At 42.0% G+C, this 24,105-nt stretch overlaps 1 protein-coding gene across 5 annotated transcripts in view; it reads left to right on the top strand.

The window, feature by feature from the left end:
* LOC126299201 (protein N-terminal glutamine amidohydrolase) overlaps positions 1-24,105 on the top strand; it is a 76,435-nt gene that overhangs the window by 34,078 nt on the left and 18,252 nt on the right. For all 5 annotated transcript variants that reach the window (XM_049990984.1, XM_049990985.1, XM_049990988.1 and 2 more), the window contains exon 3: positions 10,981-11,126. In XM_049990984.1, coding sequence (XP_049846941.1) covers positions 10,981-11,126 — 146 coding nt within the window. The remainder of the gene's footprint in view (positions 1-10,980; positions 11,127-24,105) is intronic.

Below are 24,105 nucleotides of genomic sequence, written 5' to 3'. Positions count from 1 at the left end.
GTGTGCCAGTTAAGATTTTTCAATACTTCTTTTACTCTCCTTCCCATACAAACATGGTTGTGACCATTCACATACATCATTTGTACAACTCAGCGTTTCCTATAGCAACCTGGCATGTGTCCCACACACTTCAGCAGGATTCAAGTATAGGTCATAAGTGTTGTTTGCAGTCTCATACATAGCAAACATGCTGCTTCCCAGTATTCTCTCGCTGTGTTGTAGCCTCAGTTTTACTTTGTCTACAGCTGAGCCTATATGGTGGTCCCACTTCATATCTGTACATACTGTTCCTCCCAAATATTTAAGTGGTATGACTGATTAAAGTTGTGATACATTAAATTGATCCACTCACAGTCAGTACAAAACTTGACTGGGGTAACATCAGACTCTAGTGCTTCTGTGTTTTAGCAATTTAAGCTGTTTTCAACATGACTAGTACTGATTGCTATGTCATTCATCTTAGCAGCAGTACAGGTATTCTGCAAATGCTGCAGTCATTGATCTTTGTATGTGAATTACCATTTGAAGACCGAATTCTGTCTGTTGGCTTCTGTTATGCTGTTTCCTGGTTTGCTTCCTGTATCGTAAATAAGTATGTGGAGACATTTTTTCACCACTGACAGTGCCTTAACATATGACCAAAATCTTTTTGGGTTCTGGGACAAGTCATGCATTTTGCAGTGCCACATAGTGAAGGCTTTGCAGATTGCTGTTATGGTAGCTGAACATGTTTCAGTTAAAATGTGCCTATCTGAGTATTAAAGCTGAAGCAGTTGCAGAAACAATAGAAAATTAAGGAGATGGGTCCTGAACAAGTTAAAACAACCAGAGTTCATAAAGTTTCAGCAGAGGCATTAGAAAAAAATGACTGAAATAAGCAAAAGAATAATTTAGAGGGAATGGGTAGCTTTGTTAGACAGGAACAACTAAACGAAATGATTCTAATAAGAGTCCTTAGATAGCGCTCTATTAAATTTAATCGCTCAAAAGAAAGAAATGCTGCTAATAAGAGCTGAAAAAGAGTAGACACCTAAAAAGAGACTAATGGGAAGTGCACAACTGTGAAGCAGGAATGGCTAGAGCAGGAAAAGGAAATATTAAAAAGGAAACACTTTCGCCCGCGTTATGCAAAATTAAAGAAACCTTTGCACAAAAGAGAAGCTGCAGTATGGACATCGGGAACTTGGATAGCAAATAATGTATTTTATGGCCAGTTATAGTGTAATTTTGTAGCCAATGTTAGTATTATGTTCATGTCGATCTTTGTTACATTTTTCATGGCTGAGTTTCTAAGTACTGTATGTTCTCTATATGTATCTTAGATCTCTGTTTTACAATGTTATGTTGAAAATAAAAATATCTTCTACCTATCAAACACCTTATAAAGGAAAGACAACCACTTACCTATAGCAGAATGATTTGTGGCACACACAAATATTATTCAGCAGCAGACATCTGAATTTCCTCCTGGCACGGGAAATTGCTTTTCCATTAAAATTTGAAAGGATACGTATCTCTTCAAAGTATCTACACTGCTGAGCCCTGCCATTCTAGCATTACTAGTTGCTGTAACCCAGTTTGCAATATCTGGATAAGCACCATGGCACCAGCCACCAGTATGCTAAACTTCAAATTATTCGCCACCAGCTCCTGCACGTTCTGGCCATCAGAGGTTGTCTGCAGTGGGTCACAGTACTTGTGCAAACAGTACGGCAGCTGGCTCACTCTCTAGTGAGCCTTCCTCTGTATAAGGACTGTGCAGCAGGCACTTGGTCTCAGACGTATTCTTACTGTTTACTTGTACATGCTTCTATGTTTGTTTTTCATTTGTATGTGGATGAATAAACTTTGGTTCATTGTGGCTGCAATCTTATTTGTGTCTCACATTATTACACAGTTTGTGACATGTGGTGTTCCTTCAGTTCTTCTGACTGTAGAGGCATTGCACAAATCTCTCCTCAGGCGGCAGCAGCAGCAGGCTCTTGTGGTTGCTATTATTAACTTGTAAGCCATATTGACAAAAGAGGCTGTTGCAGAGGCAACAGAAAAAGCACGCGAAATCCCGAACATTGGCTAAATTTGGCACGGACTTAAATGCGAGATGCCTTTAATAGGTTCCACAACGAAACATTGTCTCAAAATTTGCTAGAAAATCCGAAGAAATTCTGGTTGTATGTAAAGTACACAAGCGGCAAGACGCAGTCAATACCTTCACTGCGCAGTGCCGATGGTACTGTTACTGACGACTGCCGCTAAAGTGGAGTTATTGAACACAGTTTTCTGAAATTCCTTCACCAGGGAACGCGAATGGAATATTCCAGAATTTGAAACATGAACAGCTGCTAGCATGAGTCTCTTAGAAGTAGATACCTTAGGGGTTGCGAAGTAACTCAGATCGTTTGATACGGGCAAGTCTTCAGGTCCAGATTGTATACCGATTAGGTTCCTTTCAGATTACGCTGTACAATAGCTCCCTACTTAGCAATCATATACAACTGCTCGCTTACCGATAGATCTGTACCTACAGATTGGAAAATTGCACAGGCTGCACCAGTGTTTAAGAAGGATAATAGGAGTAATCCATCGAACTACCGACCTATATCACTGACATCAGTTTGCAGTAGGATTTTGGAGCATATACTGTATTCAAACATTATGAATAACCTCGAAGGGAACGATGTATTGATACGTAGTCAGTATGGTTTCAGAAAATGTTGTCCTTGTGCAACTCAGCTAGCTCTTTATTCGCATGAAGTAATGGCAGCTATCGACAGGGGATCTCAAGTTGATTCCATATTTCTAGATTTCCGGAAAGCTTTTGACACCGTTCCTCACAAGTGACTTCCAATCAAGCTGCGGGCCTATGGGGTATCGTCTCAGTTGTGCAACTGGATTCGTGATTTCCTGTCAGGAAGGTCGCAGTTCGTAGTAATAGACGGCAAACCATCGAGTAAAACTGAAGTAATATCAAGTGTTCCCCAGGGAAGCATCCTGGGACCTCTGCTGTTCCTGATCTATGTAAATGACCTGGGTGACAATCTGAGCAGTTCTCTTAGGTTGTTCGCAGATGATGCTGTAATTTATCGTCTAGTAAGGTCATCCGAAGACCAGTAGCAGTTGCAAAGTGATTTAGAAAAGATTGCTGTATGGTGTGGCAGGTGGCAGTTGACGCTAAATAACGAAAAGTGTGAGGTGATCCACATGAGTTCCGTTGGAATTCGGTTACTAAATAAACAGTACAATTCTCAAGGCTGTCAATTCAACTAAGTACCGGGGTGTTAAAATTACAAACAACTTCAGTTGGAAAGACCATATAGATAATATTGTGGGGAAATCAAGCCAAAGGTTGCGTTTCATTGGCAGGACACTTAGAAGATGCAACAAGTCCACTAAAGAGACAGCTTACACTACACTCGTTCGTACCCCGTTAGAATACTGCTGCGGGGTTTGGGCTCCTTAGCAGGTGTGATTGACGGAGGACATCGAAAGGGTGCAAAAAGGGCAGCTCGTTTTGTATTATCACGTAATAGGGGAGAGAGGGTGGCAGATATGATATGTGAGTTGGGATGGAAGTCATTAAAGCAAAGACTTTTTCGTCGTGGCGAGCTCTATTTACGAAATTTCAGTCACCAACTTTCTCTTCCGAATGTGAAAATATTTTGTTGAGCCCAACCTACATAGGTAGGAATGATCATCAAAATAAAATGAGAGAAATCAGAGCTCGAACAGAAAGGTTTGGTTTTTCGTTTTTCCTGCACATTGTTTGGGAGTGGAATGGTAGAGAGATAGTATGATTGTGGTTCGATGAACCCTCTGCCAAGCACTTAAATGTGAATTACAGAGTAGTCATGTAGATGTAGAGGCTCCCACACTGTCGGCAAACCCATCTCCCTTTTCCCCTCATGACAATACGGCCAAAGACTGGGAGGCTTATCAGAAATGGCTTCAGCAGCACTTCCTCGCATTTTGTGTCACTAATGTAAACATGTGTAAGGCTTTAGCGCTGTCTCAAGATTTTGCCTCAGATCTACCAGTTGTTGTGCCAAGTAGCTCCATTTCATGAACATGCATTGCTTTTGTCTGAGAAAATGTGTAGGTTGTTAAATTATCACCATAAATGCACACACACCACTGCAGCTTCTAGTGTCGTTGTGAACAGCCCCTACAGTCCTACCAGGCTTGGGCAGCCAAAATTGATGGCCTCAGTCGCAGTTTGTTACCAATACTAATCACAATTCCCTTGCTGATCACGATTCCCTTGCTGATTTTGTGGCCTGTGATGCCATAATTTGGTTGGCTCCTGACAAGTAGGTGCATCAGTGCACACTACAGTGTGAGGCTCCCTCTTAGGCTGATGTGTTAAATATTGCTAAATCTTTAGAGCTATCTCATGCTACAGATGGTCAGATTGAGGCTTGGTGTAACATTTCCACAGTGGCTCCTGTTCCTGGTTGTCAGATTTCAGTCAGATCTCAGCGGGAGGACAACATGGCAGCCATACAAATGTGGCCAGTGCACTGGACAGCTCTGTGCCGAACGAGAACAACAGTGGCAGTACTCCACCCTCCCATCTTGACCAAACTGTTTCGTGCAACATGACAAGACCACATGCCCCTAAGCACTGGGCGACATGCAACAACTGGAGGGGAAATGGACATAAGGTGACTGCGTTGTTCCCAGGACCCTCATATGGCTGTGGATGTTAATTGTCTCCAATGCGTACAACTCATAACAAACTGTTCATTTAATTGTGAATGATGAACAAAGTGCTCAGACTGCAAGTGGACACGGGTGCAGCCACGATATTTCTTTTATTTTTTAACTCGCAAACTGATGTGTGTTTGGGCTCTGGCATTTTCTCCTGTTACTCAATGTTTGGTGAGTTACAACAAGCACAATGTTCCAGTTTTGGGGAAATTTACTGCTCCCACAGTGTAAATCTCTGGTTCGTTCCTTGACTTTCTTTATAGTGGATGATGCTGGTGCTGACAGTTGTATCAGTCTGAATGCTTTCACTGCTTTTGGTTTTTCCATTTAGAGTATGGCGAGCCTCGTTTCAGTCCAGGTCCCATACAGCTGTTACATTCTCTGTAGAGTGTGTTCTCATCTATTTTTTGGAAGGGTTAGGTTGTGCCACTAATTGTGGCCTGCATTACCCTAAAACCTATGGTGTGGCTACATTTTCTCCATGCACACCCTGTTCATGTGCTTTGTGCGATAAATTGAAATCAGAATTGGATAAGTTGACATTATTGGTCGTCATACAACTGATTACATAGAGTAAATGGGCTACTCCCGTTGTGATTGTTAAACTGACTAGTCAGCTTTTCCTCTCTGAGTTTAAAAGTGCCAATTAATGCTCACTCTTCCATCAACACCTACCCTTTGCCCCATCTGGATGAATTATCACTAAAGTTGCCAGCAGAGGGATGGATGTGGGTGGGAGGAGGTTGGCAATTTGTCTCCAAAATTGGTATATCTGAAGCCTGTTTACAGGTTCTGTTTGATGAGAATTCTAAAAGGCTTCTTGTGATTAACACATCTTCAGGTTGTAGCAATATCAGCACCAACCATTCAGTGTGGGAAGTGACCCAGCAATTTTTCAGCATTGTTTGGAACAACTGACAATATTCATTCCAGGTTGCATCAACTATCTCAATATCGTCATCGTGGGTGCATTGATGAAAGAGCATTTATGTAACTTATGTACCTTGTTTATGGTCTTACATACTGCTGGGTTGAAATGCAACTTGGCGGGTCAGGATTAAGTCCTTACATTGTCATGTTGCTTTTCACGATTTAGTCAATTGCAACTTTTTCACTATATAGTTATCTTGTCTAAATCATTGTGCGGTTTGTTTTGATAATTTGAGGACTTCAAATGACTGTAAATAATGGCATCGTCTGCAAATCAGCTAAGAGGACTGCTCAGATTACCTCCTAAATTGTTTATTTTGATGAGGAAAAACAGAGGGCATGTGACACTTCTTCAGGGAATACCAGATACGTCTGAGTTACTTAGTGACTTTCCATCAGGTACTACAAACTGTGACATGTCTAATAGGAAATGGTGAATATAGTCACAGAACTGAGATGATACTCCATAGGCACATAATTTGATTGGAAGTCGCTTTGAGAAACTGTGTCAAAAGCCTTCTGGAAATCTGCAAATATGGAATTAATTTGACATCCCCTGTCAACAGCACTCAGTACTTCGTGAGAATAAAGAGCTGCTTGTATTTCATAATAATGATATTTTCTGGATTCATATGGGCTATTTGTCAGTAAATTGTTCTGTTCGAGGTGATTCATAATGTTAGTGGACAGTATATGTCCAAAATCCTACGCCAAATTAAGGTTAGTGATAAGGGTTTGTAATTCAGTAGCTTACTCCTGTTTTATTTCTTGAATGCTGAAGGACTGCCTTATACGCTTGACAGATTAAGATCCACGGTTTGCATCTCAGACCTTCCACGAGTTGTGCGCCCATCAAGGAAGGCATTTCACCATGTGGCTGCTCCTTCTTTCCACCCCAGTCTAACAGCAAAGCAGAATGCCTCGTCCACATATTCGAGGTTCAAATGATGATGGACAATGCCGTTAAAAGTTTCTTGAGTTACTACAGCTTTACGTCAATGAGGAATCGGAGTCTGGCCGAAATGCTCTACACTCACAAGCCGTGCACCCTCCTGCATTTGCTCATGCCATCACACCAACGGCCATTAGCACAGCCCTCATTGTGGACCGACAATCTTTCTTTCCACGAACATACGAGACTGGAATAGAAGGGAGGACTGGTAGAGGTACTCAAGGTATCCTCCACCACACACCGTCATGTTAGAGAGAGAGAGAGAGAGAGAGAGAGAGAGAGAGAGAGAGAGAAAGGCATACCGACAATCTTTCTTTCCACGAACATACGAGACTGGAATAGAAGGGAGGACTGGCAGAGGTACTCAAGGTATCCTCCACCACACACCGTCAGGTAGCTTGCGGAGTATGGATGTAGATGTTATGTAAAATTTTACCACTGTAGACAACATAATTAATAAGTTTCCTTTAGTTTATGTCTATGGTCACCGGTTTCAATCTATAATGACCATCATCGGATGTTTTATAGAAACAAAGAAATAATGTTTTTTTAAAACAGATCTGATGATGGTCATTAAAGACCGAAACCGGTAATCTGTTAAAAAAAAGTTGTGACCATATACATAAATTAAAGGAAACTTATTGTGTATATGGGTCACAGTTTTATTCAAGACAATGTTGCAGCTTGTGAGACAACGTAATTATTGTAATTAAAGCTTGCAACATGTAACCTGATTATTTAAATGAATATTAAGTTGAAGCTATATTAACTTGACAAATGTTGTTGTTGTTGTGGTCTTCAGTCCTGAGACTGGTTTGATGCAGCTCTCCACGCTAATCTATCCTGTGCAAGCACCTTCATCTCCCAGTACCTACTGCAACCTACACCCATCTGAATCTGCTTATTGTATTCATCTCTTGGTCTCCCTCTACGATTTTTACCCTCCACGCTGCCCTCCAATACTAAATTGGTGATCCCTTGATGCCTCAGAACATGTCCTACCAACCAATCCCTTCTTCTGGTCAAGTTGTGCCACAAACTTCTCAGATTTATGTTGTTAAATATTATTATATTGAAAAGTTTGATAATAGTCGTTATGCAATACAAACATTGAGATGAAACTTGTGATTTTTGGTGAAAAAGTTTCTGAAATTTAGAGAAAATAGGTGTGTAGAAATGACTTTCATTTGGCATTTGTTTATATTTGTATGCATGACTCCAGCATTGTAGTAATTTTATATCATAGGTGATTCTTTTATCTTTCCAGTGACATGAAATTAAGTTGTAGTTGTTACAAACGAATCATAGTTTTGTTTCCGAAGTGGCAAAAATATGGAGTCAGCCATAGTAGAATTCACTAAAGTTGTACTTGATGCTCTTGATAAAGATGAGTGTGTCACAGGCATATTTTTGGATCTTTCTAAGGCGTTTGATACAGTCGACCACAAGATTCTGTTAAATAAATTGGAAGCATTAGGAATAAGATAGGTAGCAAACAACTTGATCGTACCTAACAGATAGGGTACATAGAGTAGAGATAACACATACTTCAAATAGATCCAAACATTTAGTAAAACACTTACCAGAACCAAAATACATTAATATAGGTGTTCCGCAAGGTAGCATATTAGGACCAATACTGTTCCTGATATACATGAATGACTTTCCCAGTAGTGTTACTCGTGGTGAAAAAATCCTCTTAGCTGAAGACAGCAATATTATAGTCACTGAGAAAACAAGAGAATTCCTTGCCGAGAAAGCAAATGAAACTCTCTAGGAAGTTTATGATTGGTCAATAAGTAATAAAGTCACATTGAACATAAAGAAAACGAATGCCATGAATTTCAGTTTGGAAGAGGAAAAATGACAATTAACACAATTTTCAAACTCCAGAAAAGAGCCATAAGAATTGTAACCAAAAATAATAGCCGAGCTCATTGTAAAGATCTGTTCAGAACAATGGGGATTTTAACTGCTCCATGTGAATAAATTTACCAGTCAGTTGTACACATCAAAAATAACATTGGTAATTACTGTACAAACAGCTCTGTCCATGACCATGCAACAAGAGATAGTCTCTACTTACATTTACCAAGAAAAAAAAGACAAAACTCAAAACAGCATTTTCTACCAACGAATAGAACTATACAATAAATTACCAAAAGAGATTGAAGAAATTACCAAAATATACTTATTTAAAAAGGCAAGTAAAAAGTACCTGTTATGCAATACGTTTTATACATTGAAGGATTACTTAGCTAAAACAGAGTAGGGGTTTGATAAAAAATGTTATACAAAATAATAATAATAATAATAACAACAATTACAAAATATCCAACATTCCACATAACACCTTCTCTTTCTTTTTTTTTAGAAATACTTACCCCCAAGCGATGCTTAGCATAATACTAACATGTATTCCTCTTTCTGAGCTCAACATCTCACTCATTATGGAAAGATGCTGACTTAGTTCTCCGGGATAGCAAATGGGAAGTTACTTCATTATTTAATAAGTTATTTCTAGAAAAAAGTATACGAGGAGTAAATCTAATGATTGTCTCTAACTAGAAGTCTGTAAATATATATGTATACGAATTAGCTAATTTTAAATTGATCTAAATTTGTGAATACTTTAATGTGTCCTATATCCTTTTCAAAAGAGATCTATAGATGAATAAAGCTACCACAACTACTACTTTTCTGAAACTTCCTGGCAGATTAAAACTGTGTGCCCGACCGAGAGTCGAACTCGGGACCTTTGCCTTTCAAGGGCAAGTGCTCTACTAACTGAGCTACCGAAGCACGACTCGCGCCCAGTACTCCCAGCTTTACTTCTGCCAGTATCTCGTCTCCTACCTTCCAAACTTTACAGAAGCTCTTCTGCGAACCTTGCAGAACTAGCACTCCTGAAAGAAAGGATATAGCGGAGGTAGGAGACGAGATACTGGCAGAAGTAAAGCTGTGAGTACCGGGCGTGAGTCGTGCTGGGGTAGCTCAGTTGGTAGAGCACTTGCCTGCGAAACGCAAAGGTCCTGAGTTCGAGTCTCGGTCAGGCACACAGTTTTAATCTGCCAGGAAGTTTCATATCAGTGCACACTCCGCTGCAGAGTGAAAATCTGATTCTGGAAACATCCCCCAGGCTGTGGCTAAGCCATGTCTCCGCAGTATCCTTTCTTTCATGGGTGCTAGTTCTGCAAGGTTCGCAGAAGAGCTTCTGTAAAGTTTGGAAGGTAGGAGACGGATACTGGCAGAAGTGAAGCTGTGAGTACCGGACGTGAGTCGTGCTTCGGTGGCTCAGTTGGTAGAGCACTTGCCCGCGAAAGGCAAAGGTCCCGAGTTCGAGGCTCGGTCGGGCACACAGTTTTAATCTGCCAGGAAGTTTCATATCAGCGCACACTCCGCTGCAGAGTGAAAATCTCATTCTGGATACTACTTTCCTACCAATGTGAAAATGACCCACTGTCCTAAATGGCCTTCTGACTAGTCTTGATAAAATAATCTGGAAAAATTATTTTATCCCTCTATCATTTACTTCCTTACACTTTTTCACAAATGTCTTTTGTATGGGGGCAACAAGATTTATTCTGTTTAATTTTAAATGAAATTAGTGTGGACCATATTGTAAAAAATAATGCTGTAATCTGTATTTTGAAACTGCCCATTTTTTTTACAATCAGAAAACAATTGAAATTGGAAAAATTAACAGAAATTTCCGTTGGTACTTGGCTGAACATGACAGCAATATTAGAGAGGGAACACTATTTCGTAATGTTCTGCAAAATTATATTTAGTAGGTCATAAGCTGACTTTCAGCTTCTCTGGCCACCATCAGGTCACAACTGAATGTTGCAAATGCAGATAAAATTATATGAAAATTATAGATATTATTTGTACAAAAGATACAAAAATGTCATGTACAGTGTTTACAAAGGAAAGTACTAAATTTCTGTGTCACATAGAAACAGTCATGTGTAATTAAAAATGAAAAATAATTTGTAGAGTTACGTTCAACAAAAGAAGAAAAGTAAAGCTGCTTTTACAAGTGTAACCTAATATTCGTCTAACTTAAATCAACAGATGGGAAACACTAAATTAAATTTGTTCATCTAATACATTCTGTGTTAGGTGGTTACTGGCTTTCAGTATTTCTAATAGTGATCTTTCTATTCTTAAAATTTATAACATCACAACCTACATAATGTGCGTGGTTTTCTGTGAAAGACATGCGGCAAAAGTTGAAATCTGTGAATGGAAGCAACAAAAGGTTGAACCATTTTAATGGATTTTGAATTAGCAGACCTTTAACGATGGAATGCAATGATGTATTTTGATATTTTTAATGGCTGTGAGTTTGAAAGTGCTTGATTTATTTAATTTTCCATGTGTTTCAGGATTATCATGTACTCTTCCTGTACACTCCAGATGACCGTTGTTTGGTATATGATTTAGATTCGGAGTTACCATTTCCGACTTACTTCCACAAATATGTTACAGAAACATTCCGCACAGATCATATTCTCAAGCCTGACTACTTCAGGTATGTTAATCACAAATAATTAGGGAATAAAACAAAAATTACATGTTTTGAGATTGTTGTAAGTTGTTAATTTTATTTTGAGTTTATGCATTTGTATCTCAGAAAAAAATTCTCTCAAATATACTTCATTCTGGTACTGATACTCAGTAATATTATTGTATATGTTGTTTGAGGTATACACTTCAGACACACTCGATTTGGATAAAAAGTGTGTACTGGACTTCTGTAGCATAGCATTTTTATGCAGTTGTAGTGTGTAATGCACTGTGTGAAAAAGGAGCTGCAACAATTCTGTGACTCTGGGTGTGGATGGTAACTTCCAGTGTGTTCAGTTTTTTAATATGCAAATGATTTTCCACAGTGTGAACAACTGACAGGCATAAGTATAAGAGTTGCAGATGTAGTTAAAATGCCAAATAAGATATTATAGGAACATTTTATATTACATCTCCTCCAACTCCAATATTCTTTTTATCAAAGTCTTGGTTTTATATATAGAGTTATTTAAACTATATAACCATAATGCATTAGCAGCTTGTGAGTTTGCTGGGTTGTATAGCTGTGGTCCATGAAACTTTCCCTTTTTTAGCGTTTCATCCAGAGCTGTGCTGGACATCTCCGGAAGTGCCCCTGGTTCTGCTGGTTCGAGACTGTGGAACCAGGAGCATCTTTGAAGATTTCCAACACAACTCAGAACGAAATGTCAGGAACAAAAACGCTTCATGCACTGCGGCCGTATAAGCCGGGAGGTTCACCAGCAGCTAAGATACCTGATCATGAAAGCCTTCAATAAATACTGAGCTTTTATATTGTTTTCTTCATTGCCAGGAAATGAATTTGACAAACTGTTTGAATGTAGTGATAAATGTGCACACCATGGGTAGTGCTGGAAGATAAAGACAGCACTAACATGTAAAAAAAGGCTGTGTTGTGTTCTAGTTGGACTCTGTACAATCTCCAGCAGTAATCTTTGCTTTCTGTTAATCTTTACTCCCCAAGCTACCGTACTGTGCATGTTGGAGGTACCATGTGCCACTACTTGTCATTTCCTTTTCTGTTCCACTCACAAATGGAGTGGTGGAAAAGCGACTGTCCATATGCCTCATATGGGCCCTAATTTCTCATATTGTGTCGTCATGGTCCTTATGCACAGTGTATGTTAGCAGCTGTAGAATCGTTCAGCAGTCAGCTTCAAATGCCAGGTCTCTAATTTTTTTCAATTGTGTTTCTCGGAAATATTGTCGCCTTCCCTCCAGAGACTCCCATTTGAGATCCTGAAACATCTCCGTAACACTTGCATGTTGTTTGAACCTGTGGTAACAAATCTAGCAGCCTGCCTCTGAATTGCTTCGATGTCTTCCTTCATTCCGACTTGGTACAGATCCCAAATACTCCAGCAGTACTCCAGACCACACCAGCGGCCTATATGCGGTCTTGTTTACAGGTAAAAAAAATTTTCCCTGAAATCCTCCCAATAAACAGAGATCAATCATTCACCTTCCCTACCACAGTGCTCACATGCTCGTTCCACCTCATATCACTTTGCAACATTATGCCCAGATATTTAAACAACTTGACTGTGTCAAGCCAGACACTAGCAATACTGCATCCAAACATTACAGGTTGAGTCCTCCTACTCATCCGAATTAACTTACATTTTCCATATTTAGGGCTAGCTGCCATTCATCACACCATCTGAAATTCTATTGTCTTCTTGTATCTTCCTACAGTCACCCAACTTCTATAATTTACCGTACACCATGGCACCATCAGCAAACATTCACAGATTGCTGCCAACCCTCTCCGCCAAATCAGCATACTGTGTTCTCTTATTTAAGAAGTCTTCAAGCCACTCTAATATCTCTGAACTCACTCCATATGCTTGTACCTTCATTAAAAGCCTGCAGTGGGGCACTGTTTCAAATTATTTCCAGAAATGTAGAAGTATGGAATCTGCCCGTTGCCCTTCATCTGTAGTTCTCAGTATGCAGAGTTTTGCACGAGTATTGCTTGATAAAACCATGCTGGTTGGTGGACATACGCTTCTCGGTCTCAAGAAAGTTTATTATATTTGAACTGAGGATTCTGCAGCTAACAAAAGTTCGGGTTGTTTTTTGTTGTTGCTGTTGTTGTTTTTGTGGTCTACAGTCCAGAGACAGGTTTGTTGCAGTTCTCCATGCTACTCTTTTCTGTGCTAGTTCCTTCATCTCCGAGTAACTACTGCAACCTACATCTTTCTAAATCTGCTTAGTGTATTTGTCCCCTGGTCTCCCTCTACGATTTGTACCCTCCACGCTTCCCTCCAATACTAAATTGGTGATCCCTTGATGCCTCAGAACATGTCCTACCAACCAATCCCTTCTTCCAGTCAAGCTGCACTACAAGTTTCTCTTCTCACCAGTTTTATTCAGTACTTCCTCATTAGTTACATGATCTATTCTCTTCTTGTCTAAACTATTTATCGTTCATGTTTCACTTCCACACATGACTATACTTCATACAAATACTTTCAGAAAATACTTCCTGACACTTAAATCTATACTCAGTGTTAACTAATTTCCCTTCTTCCAAAACACTTTCCTTACCATTGCCAGTCTACATTTTATATCCTCTCTACTTCGACCATCATCAGTTACTTAGCTCCACAAATAGTAAAACTCATTTACTACTGTAAGTGTCCCATTTCCATATCTAGTTCCTTCAGCATTGCCTGATTTACTTCACCTTCATTCCATTATCCTTGTTTTGCTTTTGTTGATGTTCATCTTATATCCTCCTTTCTAGACATTGTCCATCTGGTCTTCCAGGCTCTTTGCTCTCTGTCAGAATTACAATGTCATCAGCAAACCTCAAATTTTTTATTACGTCACCATTTATTTTAATTCCTTCTCCATTTTTTTTTCTTTTGTTTCCTTTACTGCTTGCTAAATATGTAGATTGAACAACACCAGGGATAGGCTGCAACCATGTCTCACTCCTTTGCCAACCACTGGTTACCTTTCATGCCCCTCGACTCTCATAACTGCCATCTGGTTTCTGTACAAATTATTAATAGCCTTTCGCTTCTTGTATTTGACCCCTGCCACCTTCAGAATTTGAAAGAGTATTCAAGTCAACATTGTCAAAAGTCTACAAATGCTAGAAACATAGGTTTGCCTTTTCTTAATCTTTCTTCTAAGATAAGTCGTAGTGTCGGTATTGCCTCGCGTGTTCCAACATTCCTACGGAATCCAAACTGATCTTCCTCAATTTTGGCTATCAGTTTTTCCATTCATCTGTAAAGAATTTGTGTTAGTATTTTGCAGCCGTGACTTATTAAACTGATAGTTTGGTAATTTTCACATCTGTCAATACCTGCTTTCTCTGGGATTGGAATTACTTTATTCTTATTGAAGTCTGAGGGTATTTCTCCTGTCTCGTACATCTTGCTCAACATATGGTAAAGTTTTGTCATGGCAGGCTCTCCCAAGGGTGTCAATAGTTCCAAGGGAATGTTATCTACTCCAGGGCCTTTTTCGACTTAGGTCTTTCAGTGCCCTGTCACATTCTTCATGCAGTACCATTTCTCCCATTTCATCCTCATCTATGTCCTCTTCCACTTCCATAACATTGCCCTCAAGTACATTGCCCTTGTATAGACCCTCTATATACTCCTTCCATCTTTCTGCTTTCACTTCTTCACTTATAACTGGTTTTCGATTTGAGCTCTTGATATTCATACAAGTGGTTCTCTTTTCTCCAAAGGTCTCTTTAATTTTCTTGTAGGCAGTATCTATCCGACCGCTAGTGATATATGCCTCTAGATCCTTACATTTGCCATCTAGCCATCCCTGCTTAGCCATTTCGCACTTACTGTTGATCTCATTTTTGAGACATTTTTATTTCTTTTGTCTTCTTTATTTACTGTGTGTTCATATTTTCTCCTCTCATCAATTAAATTCATATTTCTTGTGTTAACCAAGGATTTCTACTAGCCCTTGTCTTTTTACCTACTTGATCGTCTGCTGCTTTCACTATTTCATCTTTCAAAGCTACCCATTCGTCATCTACTGTATTTCTTTCCTACATTCTTGTCAATCATTGCCTAATTCTCTCTCTGAAACTCCCTACAACCTCTGGTTCTTTCAGTTTATCCAGGTCCCGTCTCCTTAAATTCCCACCTTTTTGCAGTTGCTTCAGATTTAATCTATAGTTGATAACCAAAAAATTGTATTCAGAGTCGACATCTGCCCCTGGAAATGTCTTAACATTTAGAACCGGGTTCCTAAATCTCTGTATGAAAATTTTCCAGTGTCTCTAGGCCTCTTCCACATATACAACCTTCTTTCATGATTCTTAAACCAAATGTTAGCTATGATTAAACTACGCTCTGTGCAAAAGTCTACGAGCCAGATTCCTCTTTCATTACTTAACCCATTCCATATTCATCTACTACTTTTCCTTCTCCTCCTTTCCCTACGATCACATTCCAGTCCCCCATGACTACTAAATTTTTGTCTCCCTTAACTAGGCGAATAATTTCTTTTATTGCAAATTTCTGTATTGAACCATGGTGGGCCTTTTCCATCCTTTCTCTGCTTACTAGGCACATAACTCTCCAGACCATGATTTACAATCTGCTTAAACTTTGCCCATAATTCCTCTACATCCATCTTACCAGAACTAAGTGATACCAATTCACTGTCCAAGTGAGATGCTGATAACTGCTTATGTGCTCTATCTAGCAGAAACACTCTCCTAGCCTTCTTGACTGATTTATTAACTTTCGTAATTGTAGTTGCTATAATGACATGATTGCTAATCCCCATTTCTATACTGACATTGTCAATAAGGTCCAGTCTGTTTGTAGCTATAACATCTAAGATATTTCCATTGCATGTGGGCTGCCAAGCTAGCTGCTGAAGTCAATTTTCAGAAAACATTTTCAGAAGTATTTCACATGACTGTCTGTCTGTACTGCCCCCTCCCCCCTACACACAATGGACCCATAAACATCCTAGTCTATATGTGGCAGGTTAAAGTCGCCTCCAACTAGTATTGCAGGATCTGGGTATTTACACAATGTTGACCATAGACCTTCTTTGAATGACCCTACAGTTGTCACAGCAGAATCAGGTTGCCAGTAAAAACATCCAACAATTAACTTCATTTCACATGCACCTGTTATACGCGACCATATGACTTTACTGTCACACTAAACTTTGATCTCAGAGCCTTAGCAAAATGTACATATGAAGTGCTAGTTTGAGAAGTTCACTAGCAGTAACATCTACACCCATATTCTTCAAGCTACCATGTGATGTGTGGTGGAGGGCACCCTGTACTACTACTAGCCATTTCCTTTCGTGTTCCACTCACAAATGCAGCAAGGGAAAAACAACTGTGTGTCTGTCTCCATATGATCGCCAATCTTTCTGATCTTATCCTCAAGGCCATTATGGGAAATGTTCATTGCAGCACTAGAATCGTTCTGCAGTCAGCCTCAAATGCCATTCTTCCCAATTTTGTCACTCGTGCTCCTTGAAAAGAACGTTACCCTCCCTTCTGGGATTCCCCATTTGAGTTCCTGAAGCACCTTCATAATGTGTGTGTGTTGTTTGAACGTACTGGTAACAAATATAGCAGCCTGCCTCTGAATTGCTTCGATGTCTTCCCTTAATCTGACCTGGTGCAGATCCCATATACTTGAACAGTACTTAACAGTTTGTCACACAGGTGTCATATATGCAATATCCTTTATAGACGAACCAACCGTTCATAAATTTCTGCCAATACACTGAAGTCAACCATTCACCTTCCCTACTACAATCCTTACATGCTCATTCCATTTCATACTGCTTGCAAAGTTGTATGTAGATATTTAATCAAAGTGACTGTAGCAAGCAGCAAACTACTAATGCTGTATTCAAACATTATGGGTTTGTTTTTCTTACTCATACACATTAACTTTCACTTTCCTATATTTAGAACTAGCTAGCACCAACTAAAATTTTGTCTAAGTCATCTTGTACTCTCCTATGGTCACCCAACTGTGCCACATTCCCATACACCACATCATCTTCAACAAACAGCTGCAGAGTGCTGCTTACCCTGTCCACCAGATCATTTATGTATACAGAAATTAACAGCTATCCTATCACACTTCCCTTCCCTCGCCCCCCCCCCCCCCCCTGCGGGTCTGGAGTATTCCTGCCTGTCGTAGGAGGCGACTAAAAGGAGTCCCTCCCCCTCAAGGTGGTAGATTGCGCGTGTGTCTGGAAATGGACAGTTCAACGACTTACATTTGTGGTCATTTTGGTTTTTCGCTTATTCTGGTTTCTTCCTTCCTTTGTCCTTCTCCCACTCTCACTGTCTTCCTTACTTTTTACCTTGCCTTCTTGTCCACCTTATGGTCTCCGCCTCGCCGTTTGAGACAGTCTGTCTTTTCTCTCCCTCTCTCCTTTTTTTTCCTATTCTTCCATCCTCCCTGTGCTTGCCTGAAGTCCAATCCACATGTTCTCACACATAGCCGGTGATGGGGTAAAGCGTAATTCCCCACCCTGAGTAGACAAGTAGGGCCCGTGCATACCCCCTGGTAAAGGCCTGGCCTGGGGAGGGGTGATTACCCGAGTTGACACCTTCCGACCATGCCAATTGGTCCCTCCGTCTGTTTCTCTGGAGGTGTAAACATTCACCTAAGGCGGGAGCGCCCTCTGAGAGGGACCCCACAAGGAAGGAACGCGCCATCGGTGATGCTGGCAATCGTGGGGGATTCATCCGTAATGGATTTCTCTTCATCTTCTCTCTCGACTTCTGCCCAAAAACAGAAACTTGACCAGCCGCCAGCCACCAGTGACAAAAGTACTACCGCCTGCCCCAAAGTTCCTCGTAGTTTCTAGATCTGAGGACGGAAAGGATTTTTCATCTGTCAACCCTTTCGTTATTCAGAAGGGTGTAGGTGCATAGCAGGGCCTGTCAAGTCTTGTACCAAGGTGCATAATGGTACCTTGTTGTTGGAAACTGAGACCACCTTTCAGGCACAAAAACTCCTTTGGGCCACACTCCTGTACACATTCCCTGTCCGGTTGGAGGCTCACCGCACTCTGAATTCGTCGCATGGTGTGGTATCTGCTAGATCACTCGACGGATTGACTGACGAAGAGATTCAGTCTTTCCTCGCTGATAAGGGCATGACGGCTGTCCATAGTCATGAACGAGGTCGTCAATGACGTTGTCCGACCCGGGCACTTTTCTTGACCATTAATAGTGTTCAGCTGCCGTCGCACATCAAAACGGGCTATGAGGTTATTTCTGTTTGCCCCTATGTCCCAACACCTACGTGCTGTTACCAGTGTCAGCATTTTAATCACATCCACCAGTCTTGCTATAATGCAGCTAAATGCTTCACTTGTGGCAGGGACGCCCTTGAGGGTGACTGTCTACTTCCATCTCCTCATTGCGTGAACTGTCAGGGTGACCATGCGGCGTCCTCTCGCGACTGTCCCATCTACAAGGATGAACGCTGTATACAGGAAATTCGGGGTCAAAGAGAAAGTGTCCACCTCGGCTGCTCGCAAGCTTTTTTGTAGTAGGAAGCCCACGCTGCTCCCAGCGGGGAAATGCAGTACCATCCTCGGCTCGCGACTGTCCCATCTACAAGGATGAACGCTGTATACAGGAAATTCGGGGTCAAAGAGAAAGTGTCCACCTCAGCTGCTAGCAAGCTTTTTCGTAGTAGGAAGCCCACGCTGCTCCCAGCGGGGAAATGCAGTACCATCCTCGGCTCTCCTCAGCCTATCAGGGAGGTATCGACGCAGACTTGCGATCTGACCTTCAGCGCTACAGTCGTCCGTTCGGCCAGTGCTAAGATCACCCAGTCAACGTCTCCTCTTCTTCCCATCACCCCTAAGACACAAGCACCTTGATCAGCTTCTGCCAAGACTAAGACCCAGAAGTCAGATGCACGGGCCTTCAAGAAGGAACCGTCCCGTGAAGACTCCTTACATACCCCGGACTCCCAGCTTTCGACCAGTACTTTGACTAAACGACCTTCCAAGAAGGCTCATAGGAAGAAAAGTTCTCCTTCTTCACCACAGCGTGTTTCTTCTCCTGCGCCCCAGGCCGTCATCCGTTTTGCCTGGCCGCACTGCTGGTAGCCGAACATCTGGCCGTTCACCGGCGGAGGAAGCTCCCCCTCCGGACCATCTTAACATGGTGGCCGACGAACCTCTTGAAAAAATGGACGATGATTCTGCGCCTATTGATAGCGGCAGCAGTGCTCGCTCGAAGCCAGGCCCTCAGCGGCCTTCGAGGTGACCCCTTCTTGCTTCTCCTTTTTCTTTTTCTTCTCATGATGGCACTTCTTCATTGGAATATTCGTGGCATTCGCTCCAACCGAGAGGACTTAAAGTTGGTGCTACGCTTGCACTGTCCACTCATAGTAGCTCTCCGGGAAACGAAGCTACGTCCATGCGATCATGTTTACTTGGCACACTGTACCTCTGTGCTTTTTACCTACCCCATGTGGCAGTTATTCCGGCTCATGGAGGGGTTATGTTGCTGGTCCGGGATGATATCTACTATGATCCCATCACATTGCACATCAATATGCAGGCAGTTGCCGTCCGAATTACTCTCCCCACTTTTACATTTTCCATTTTTACTGTTTACACTCCATCATCGTCTGCCATTATTAGGGCAGACATGATGCAAATTATTGCTTAACTACCTGCACCACTTTTGTTGACTGGAGACTTCAATGCACACCATCCCCTTTGGTTGTCTCCAGCATCCTGCCCGAGAGGCTCCCTGTGAGCAGACCTTTTCAACCACCTCAATCTTGTCTGTCTCAATACTGGTGCTCCTACTTTTCTTTCGGACACAACTCACACCTATTCCCATTTAGACCTCTCTATATGTACTACCCAACTTGCACATCGGTTTGAGTGGTATGCTCTTTATGATACGTATTCGAGAGAGCACTTCCCTTGTGCTATCCATCTCCTGCATCATACCCCATCTCCTTGCTCAACTAGTTGGAACATCTCCAGATCAGATTTGGGGCTCGTCTCTTCCAGGGTGACATTTCAGGATAAAAACTTCGCAAGCTGTGATAGTTAGGTCGCACACCTCACGGAAGTCATTCTCACTGCTGCTGAATATTTCATCACTCATACTACATCTTCTCCACATTGCGTACCAGTCCCCTGGTGGACCGCAGCATGTAGAGACACTATACGTGCTCGTCTACGTGCTTTACGCACCTTTAAACACCACCCTATGATGGCGAATTGTATTAGTCATAAACGATTACGTGCGCAGTGTCGTCATGTTATTAAAGAAAGCCAGCTGGGGTGCTTTCACAAGCTCCTTCAACAGTTTTAATCCTTCTTCTGTTGTCTGGGGAAGTGTGCGCCGGCTATCTTGCACTAAGGTCCACTCACAAGTTTCTGGCTTGACGGTCACGATTGACGTGCTTGTGGCCCCTGAGGATGTCTCCAATGCCTTCGGCCGATTTTTCGCAGAGGTTTCAAGCTCCGCTCATTAGCACTCTGCCTTCCTCCCCTGAAAACAGGCAGAGGAGGCAAGGCCACCTAACTTCCACTCCTCGAATCATGAAAGTTATAATACCTCATTCACCGTGTGGAAACTAGAAAGTGCATTTGCCCGGTCACGGTCCTCCACTCCGGGGCCTGATTCTATTCATATTCAAATGCTGACGAACCTTTCTCCAGTGGGTAAAGGTTTTCTTCTTCGTATTTATAATTGCATCTGGATTGAGGGTCATGTTTCCACATGTTGGCACGAATCTATTGTTGTCCCAATTCCTAAGCCGGGGAAGGACAAGCACTTGCTTTCCAGTTATCGACCCATTTCCCTTACCAGGGAGTGTCTGTAAGGTGATGGAATGAATGATTAACTCTCGTTTGGTTTGGCTGCTCGAATCTCTACGCCTACTTACCTATGTACAACATGGATTTTGTAGGCGCCGCTCTGCTGTTGACCATCTGGTTACCTTGTCGACCTCCATTTTGAATAACTTATTGCGGAATCGCCAGACAGTGGCTGTGTTCTTTGATTTGGAGAAGGGCGGGCATTCCCCTCACCATGCATGCATTGGGCTTTCACGGTCGCCTCCCTCCTTTTATTCATGCATTTTTAATGGATAGAATGTTCAGGGTATGTGTGGGTTCTGTCCTGTCCGACGCCTTGAGAATGGAGTGCCACAGGGCTCAGTTTTGAGCGTCACTCTCTTCGCCATAGCGATCAATCCAATAATGGATTGCCTCCCAGCTGATGTATCAGGCTCCCTTTTTGTGGACGATTTTACCATCTACTGCAACGCATAGCGTACATTTTTCCTGGAGCACTGTCTTCATCGTTGTCTTGACCGTCTTTACTACTGGAGTGTCGCCAATGGCTTCTGTTTTTCTGCTGACAAGACGGTCTGTATTAACTTCTGGCCCTACAAAGAGTTTCTCCCACCGTCCTTACATCTCGGTCCCTTTGCTCTCCCGTTCATGGAGACAACAAAATTTTTAGGTCTTACATTTGACAAGAAACTTAGCTGGTCTCCACATGTCATATTTGGCTGTCCGTTGTACCCGTTCCCTAAATGTCCTTGTTCTCAGCGGTACATCGTGGGGAGCGGATCAAACCATCCTACTTCGCCCATATTGGTCGATCATCCGCTCAAAGCTGGATTATGGGAGCTTTGTATTCTCCTGTGCACGACCGTCCATCTTACGCCGCCTCAACTCCATACAACATTGGGGGTTACGTATTGCGATTGGAGCGTTCTATACTAGTACTGCCAAGAGTCTTCATGCTGAAGCCAGTGACATGCCACTAACCTACCAGCATGATACACTGCTTTGTCGGTATGCCTGTCGGCTATTATCGATGCCCGACCACCCGTCTTATCGTTCCTTTTTTGACGACTCTCTCAACCATCAATACGGGTTGTCTGTATCTACCCTGCTACCCCTTGGAGTTCACTTTCGTCGCCTCCTTCGGCAACTTGATTTTCCACTCCCTGCATCCTTTAGAGTGGGCGAGAGCCAAACGCCACCTTCACTCCAGGCTCAGGTTCACCTTGACCTCAGCTCGTTCCCAAAGGAGGTTACCCCAGCTTCGGTATACCGCTCGCGGTGTGTCGAACTTCGTTCGAAGTTCCTTACTACGATCATCATTTATACAGATGGCTCTAAGACCAATGATGGTGTCGGGTGTTACTTTATTGTCAGAGCACACAATTTCAAATACCGGCTCCATGGTCATTGTTTAGTCTTCACAGCTGAGCTATTTGCCCTCTATCAGGCTGTTCTTTACATCCGCCGCCACTGACATTCTGCTTATGTCATCTGCTCTGATTCCCTGAGCGCCATCCAGAGCCTCAGTGATCCGTATCTGGTCCACCCTTTGATGCACCTCATCTAACGCTCTCTTCAGCAGCTGGCGGACGACGGTTCTCCAGTTACCTATATGTGGGTTCCTGGCCATGTCGGTATCCCTGGGAACGAAGCTGCAGATGCCGCGACCAAGGCTGCGGTCCTCCAGCCTCAGACAGCTTCTTGTTGTGTGCCTTCATCTGATTTTAGCAGGGTCATTTGTCAGCGCATTTTATCGCTGTGGCCAGCTGATTGGTCTACACTTACTGAAAACAAGCTTCGGACCTTGAAGCCTCTCCCCACGGCGTGGGCGGCCTCTTCACGCCCTTCTCGGCGGGAGGAGGTCGTTTTGGCCCGGTTACAGATTGGACACTACCGGTTCAACCACCACCATTTGCTGATGGCTCTGCCGGCGCCCTTCTGCCCGTGTGGGCAATTGCTGACGATATGCCATATTTTAACATCCTGTCCGAATTTGAATACACTGCGCACTGGTCTTGGCCTGCCATGTACTCTGGATGAAATTTTAGCGGATGACCCATGAGCAGCTGCTCGCGTTATTCGTTTTATCCACTTGACAAACCGGTCTAAGGACATTTGATTATGCTGTTTTCTTTTAATCCCTTGCCTGTTAATGTGCCTTTTATAGTGTTGTCCTTTTTAGTTGCTGTTTTACCATTGTGCTTCGCAGTGCATTCATAATTTATTCTGGGCGCTAATGACCACTGTAGTTGTGCACACAAAAAAAGAAGAAGAAGAAGAAGAAGAGAAAGAAACCATTATGTCACACTCAGCAGAATTTGCACTATACTATTCTTCTTCACCTTTGTAAAGCGCTTTTTCATGATCATCCTCTTTGTGTAGTTCTAAGTTTTCGATGACATCAACCTTCCCTTATCTCCTCATGTGATAGTCCTATTCTCCATAACGTTTTCAGTTTATAGAACAGACAAATAATGCACCACAATAAACATGTGGTTATCGCAAGGAGGACTGTTGAATAGTGAAAGAACAACAGCAGGAGTCAATAGTGGCAAATGGTGTAACAGACCCTGCATACACAGCCATTTGGATGTTAAAAAATTGCTTCTGATCACATTGTCTGTGATGCCTGTGCAGAAGGAAACATACACCAACACTTTAACACAAAGCCATTATAATTTTTTTTCAAAATTATTACTAATTTGACAAATTAGGGAAAGTCATAAAATTTCATTGAAATAAAATATATGGTTACCAATAGAGGCAATATTAAACATCACGGACAGCTCTCTGAGGCCTCATAGTAGGTAAAGGGTTAAAGATATTGGTCTGTAATTTTGCGGGTCCAGTCTTTTACCCTTCTTTTATACAAGACTCACCTGTGCTTTTTTTTTTTTTTTTTTCCAATGGCTTGGGACTTAAGCATAAAATTCTAAAAATGTGTACAAAATAGATAAAAACTGATGTTTATTGGTGCAAATTACATATTGAGCTAGTTGGCCTTAATGCAGAATCACTGTCATACATTCCTGGAAATGGAAAAAAGAACACATTGACACCGGTGTGTCAGACCCACCATACTTGCTCCGGACAATGCGAGAGGGCTGTACAAGCAATGATCACAAGCA

The sequence above is a fragment of the Schistocerca gregaria genome, chromosome X (genome assembly GCF_023897955.1).
Source record: "Schistocerca gregaria isolate iqSchGreg1 chromosome X, iqSchGreg1.2, whole genome shotgun sequence".
Classification (NCBI taxonomy): Eukaryota; Metazoa; Arthropoda; class Insecta; order Orthoptera; family Acrididae; genus Schistocerca; species Schistocerca gregaria.
This window is presented reverse-complemented; position numbering and strand designations above follow the sequence as displayed.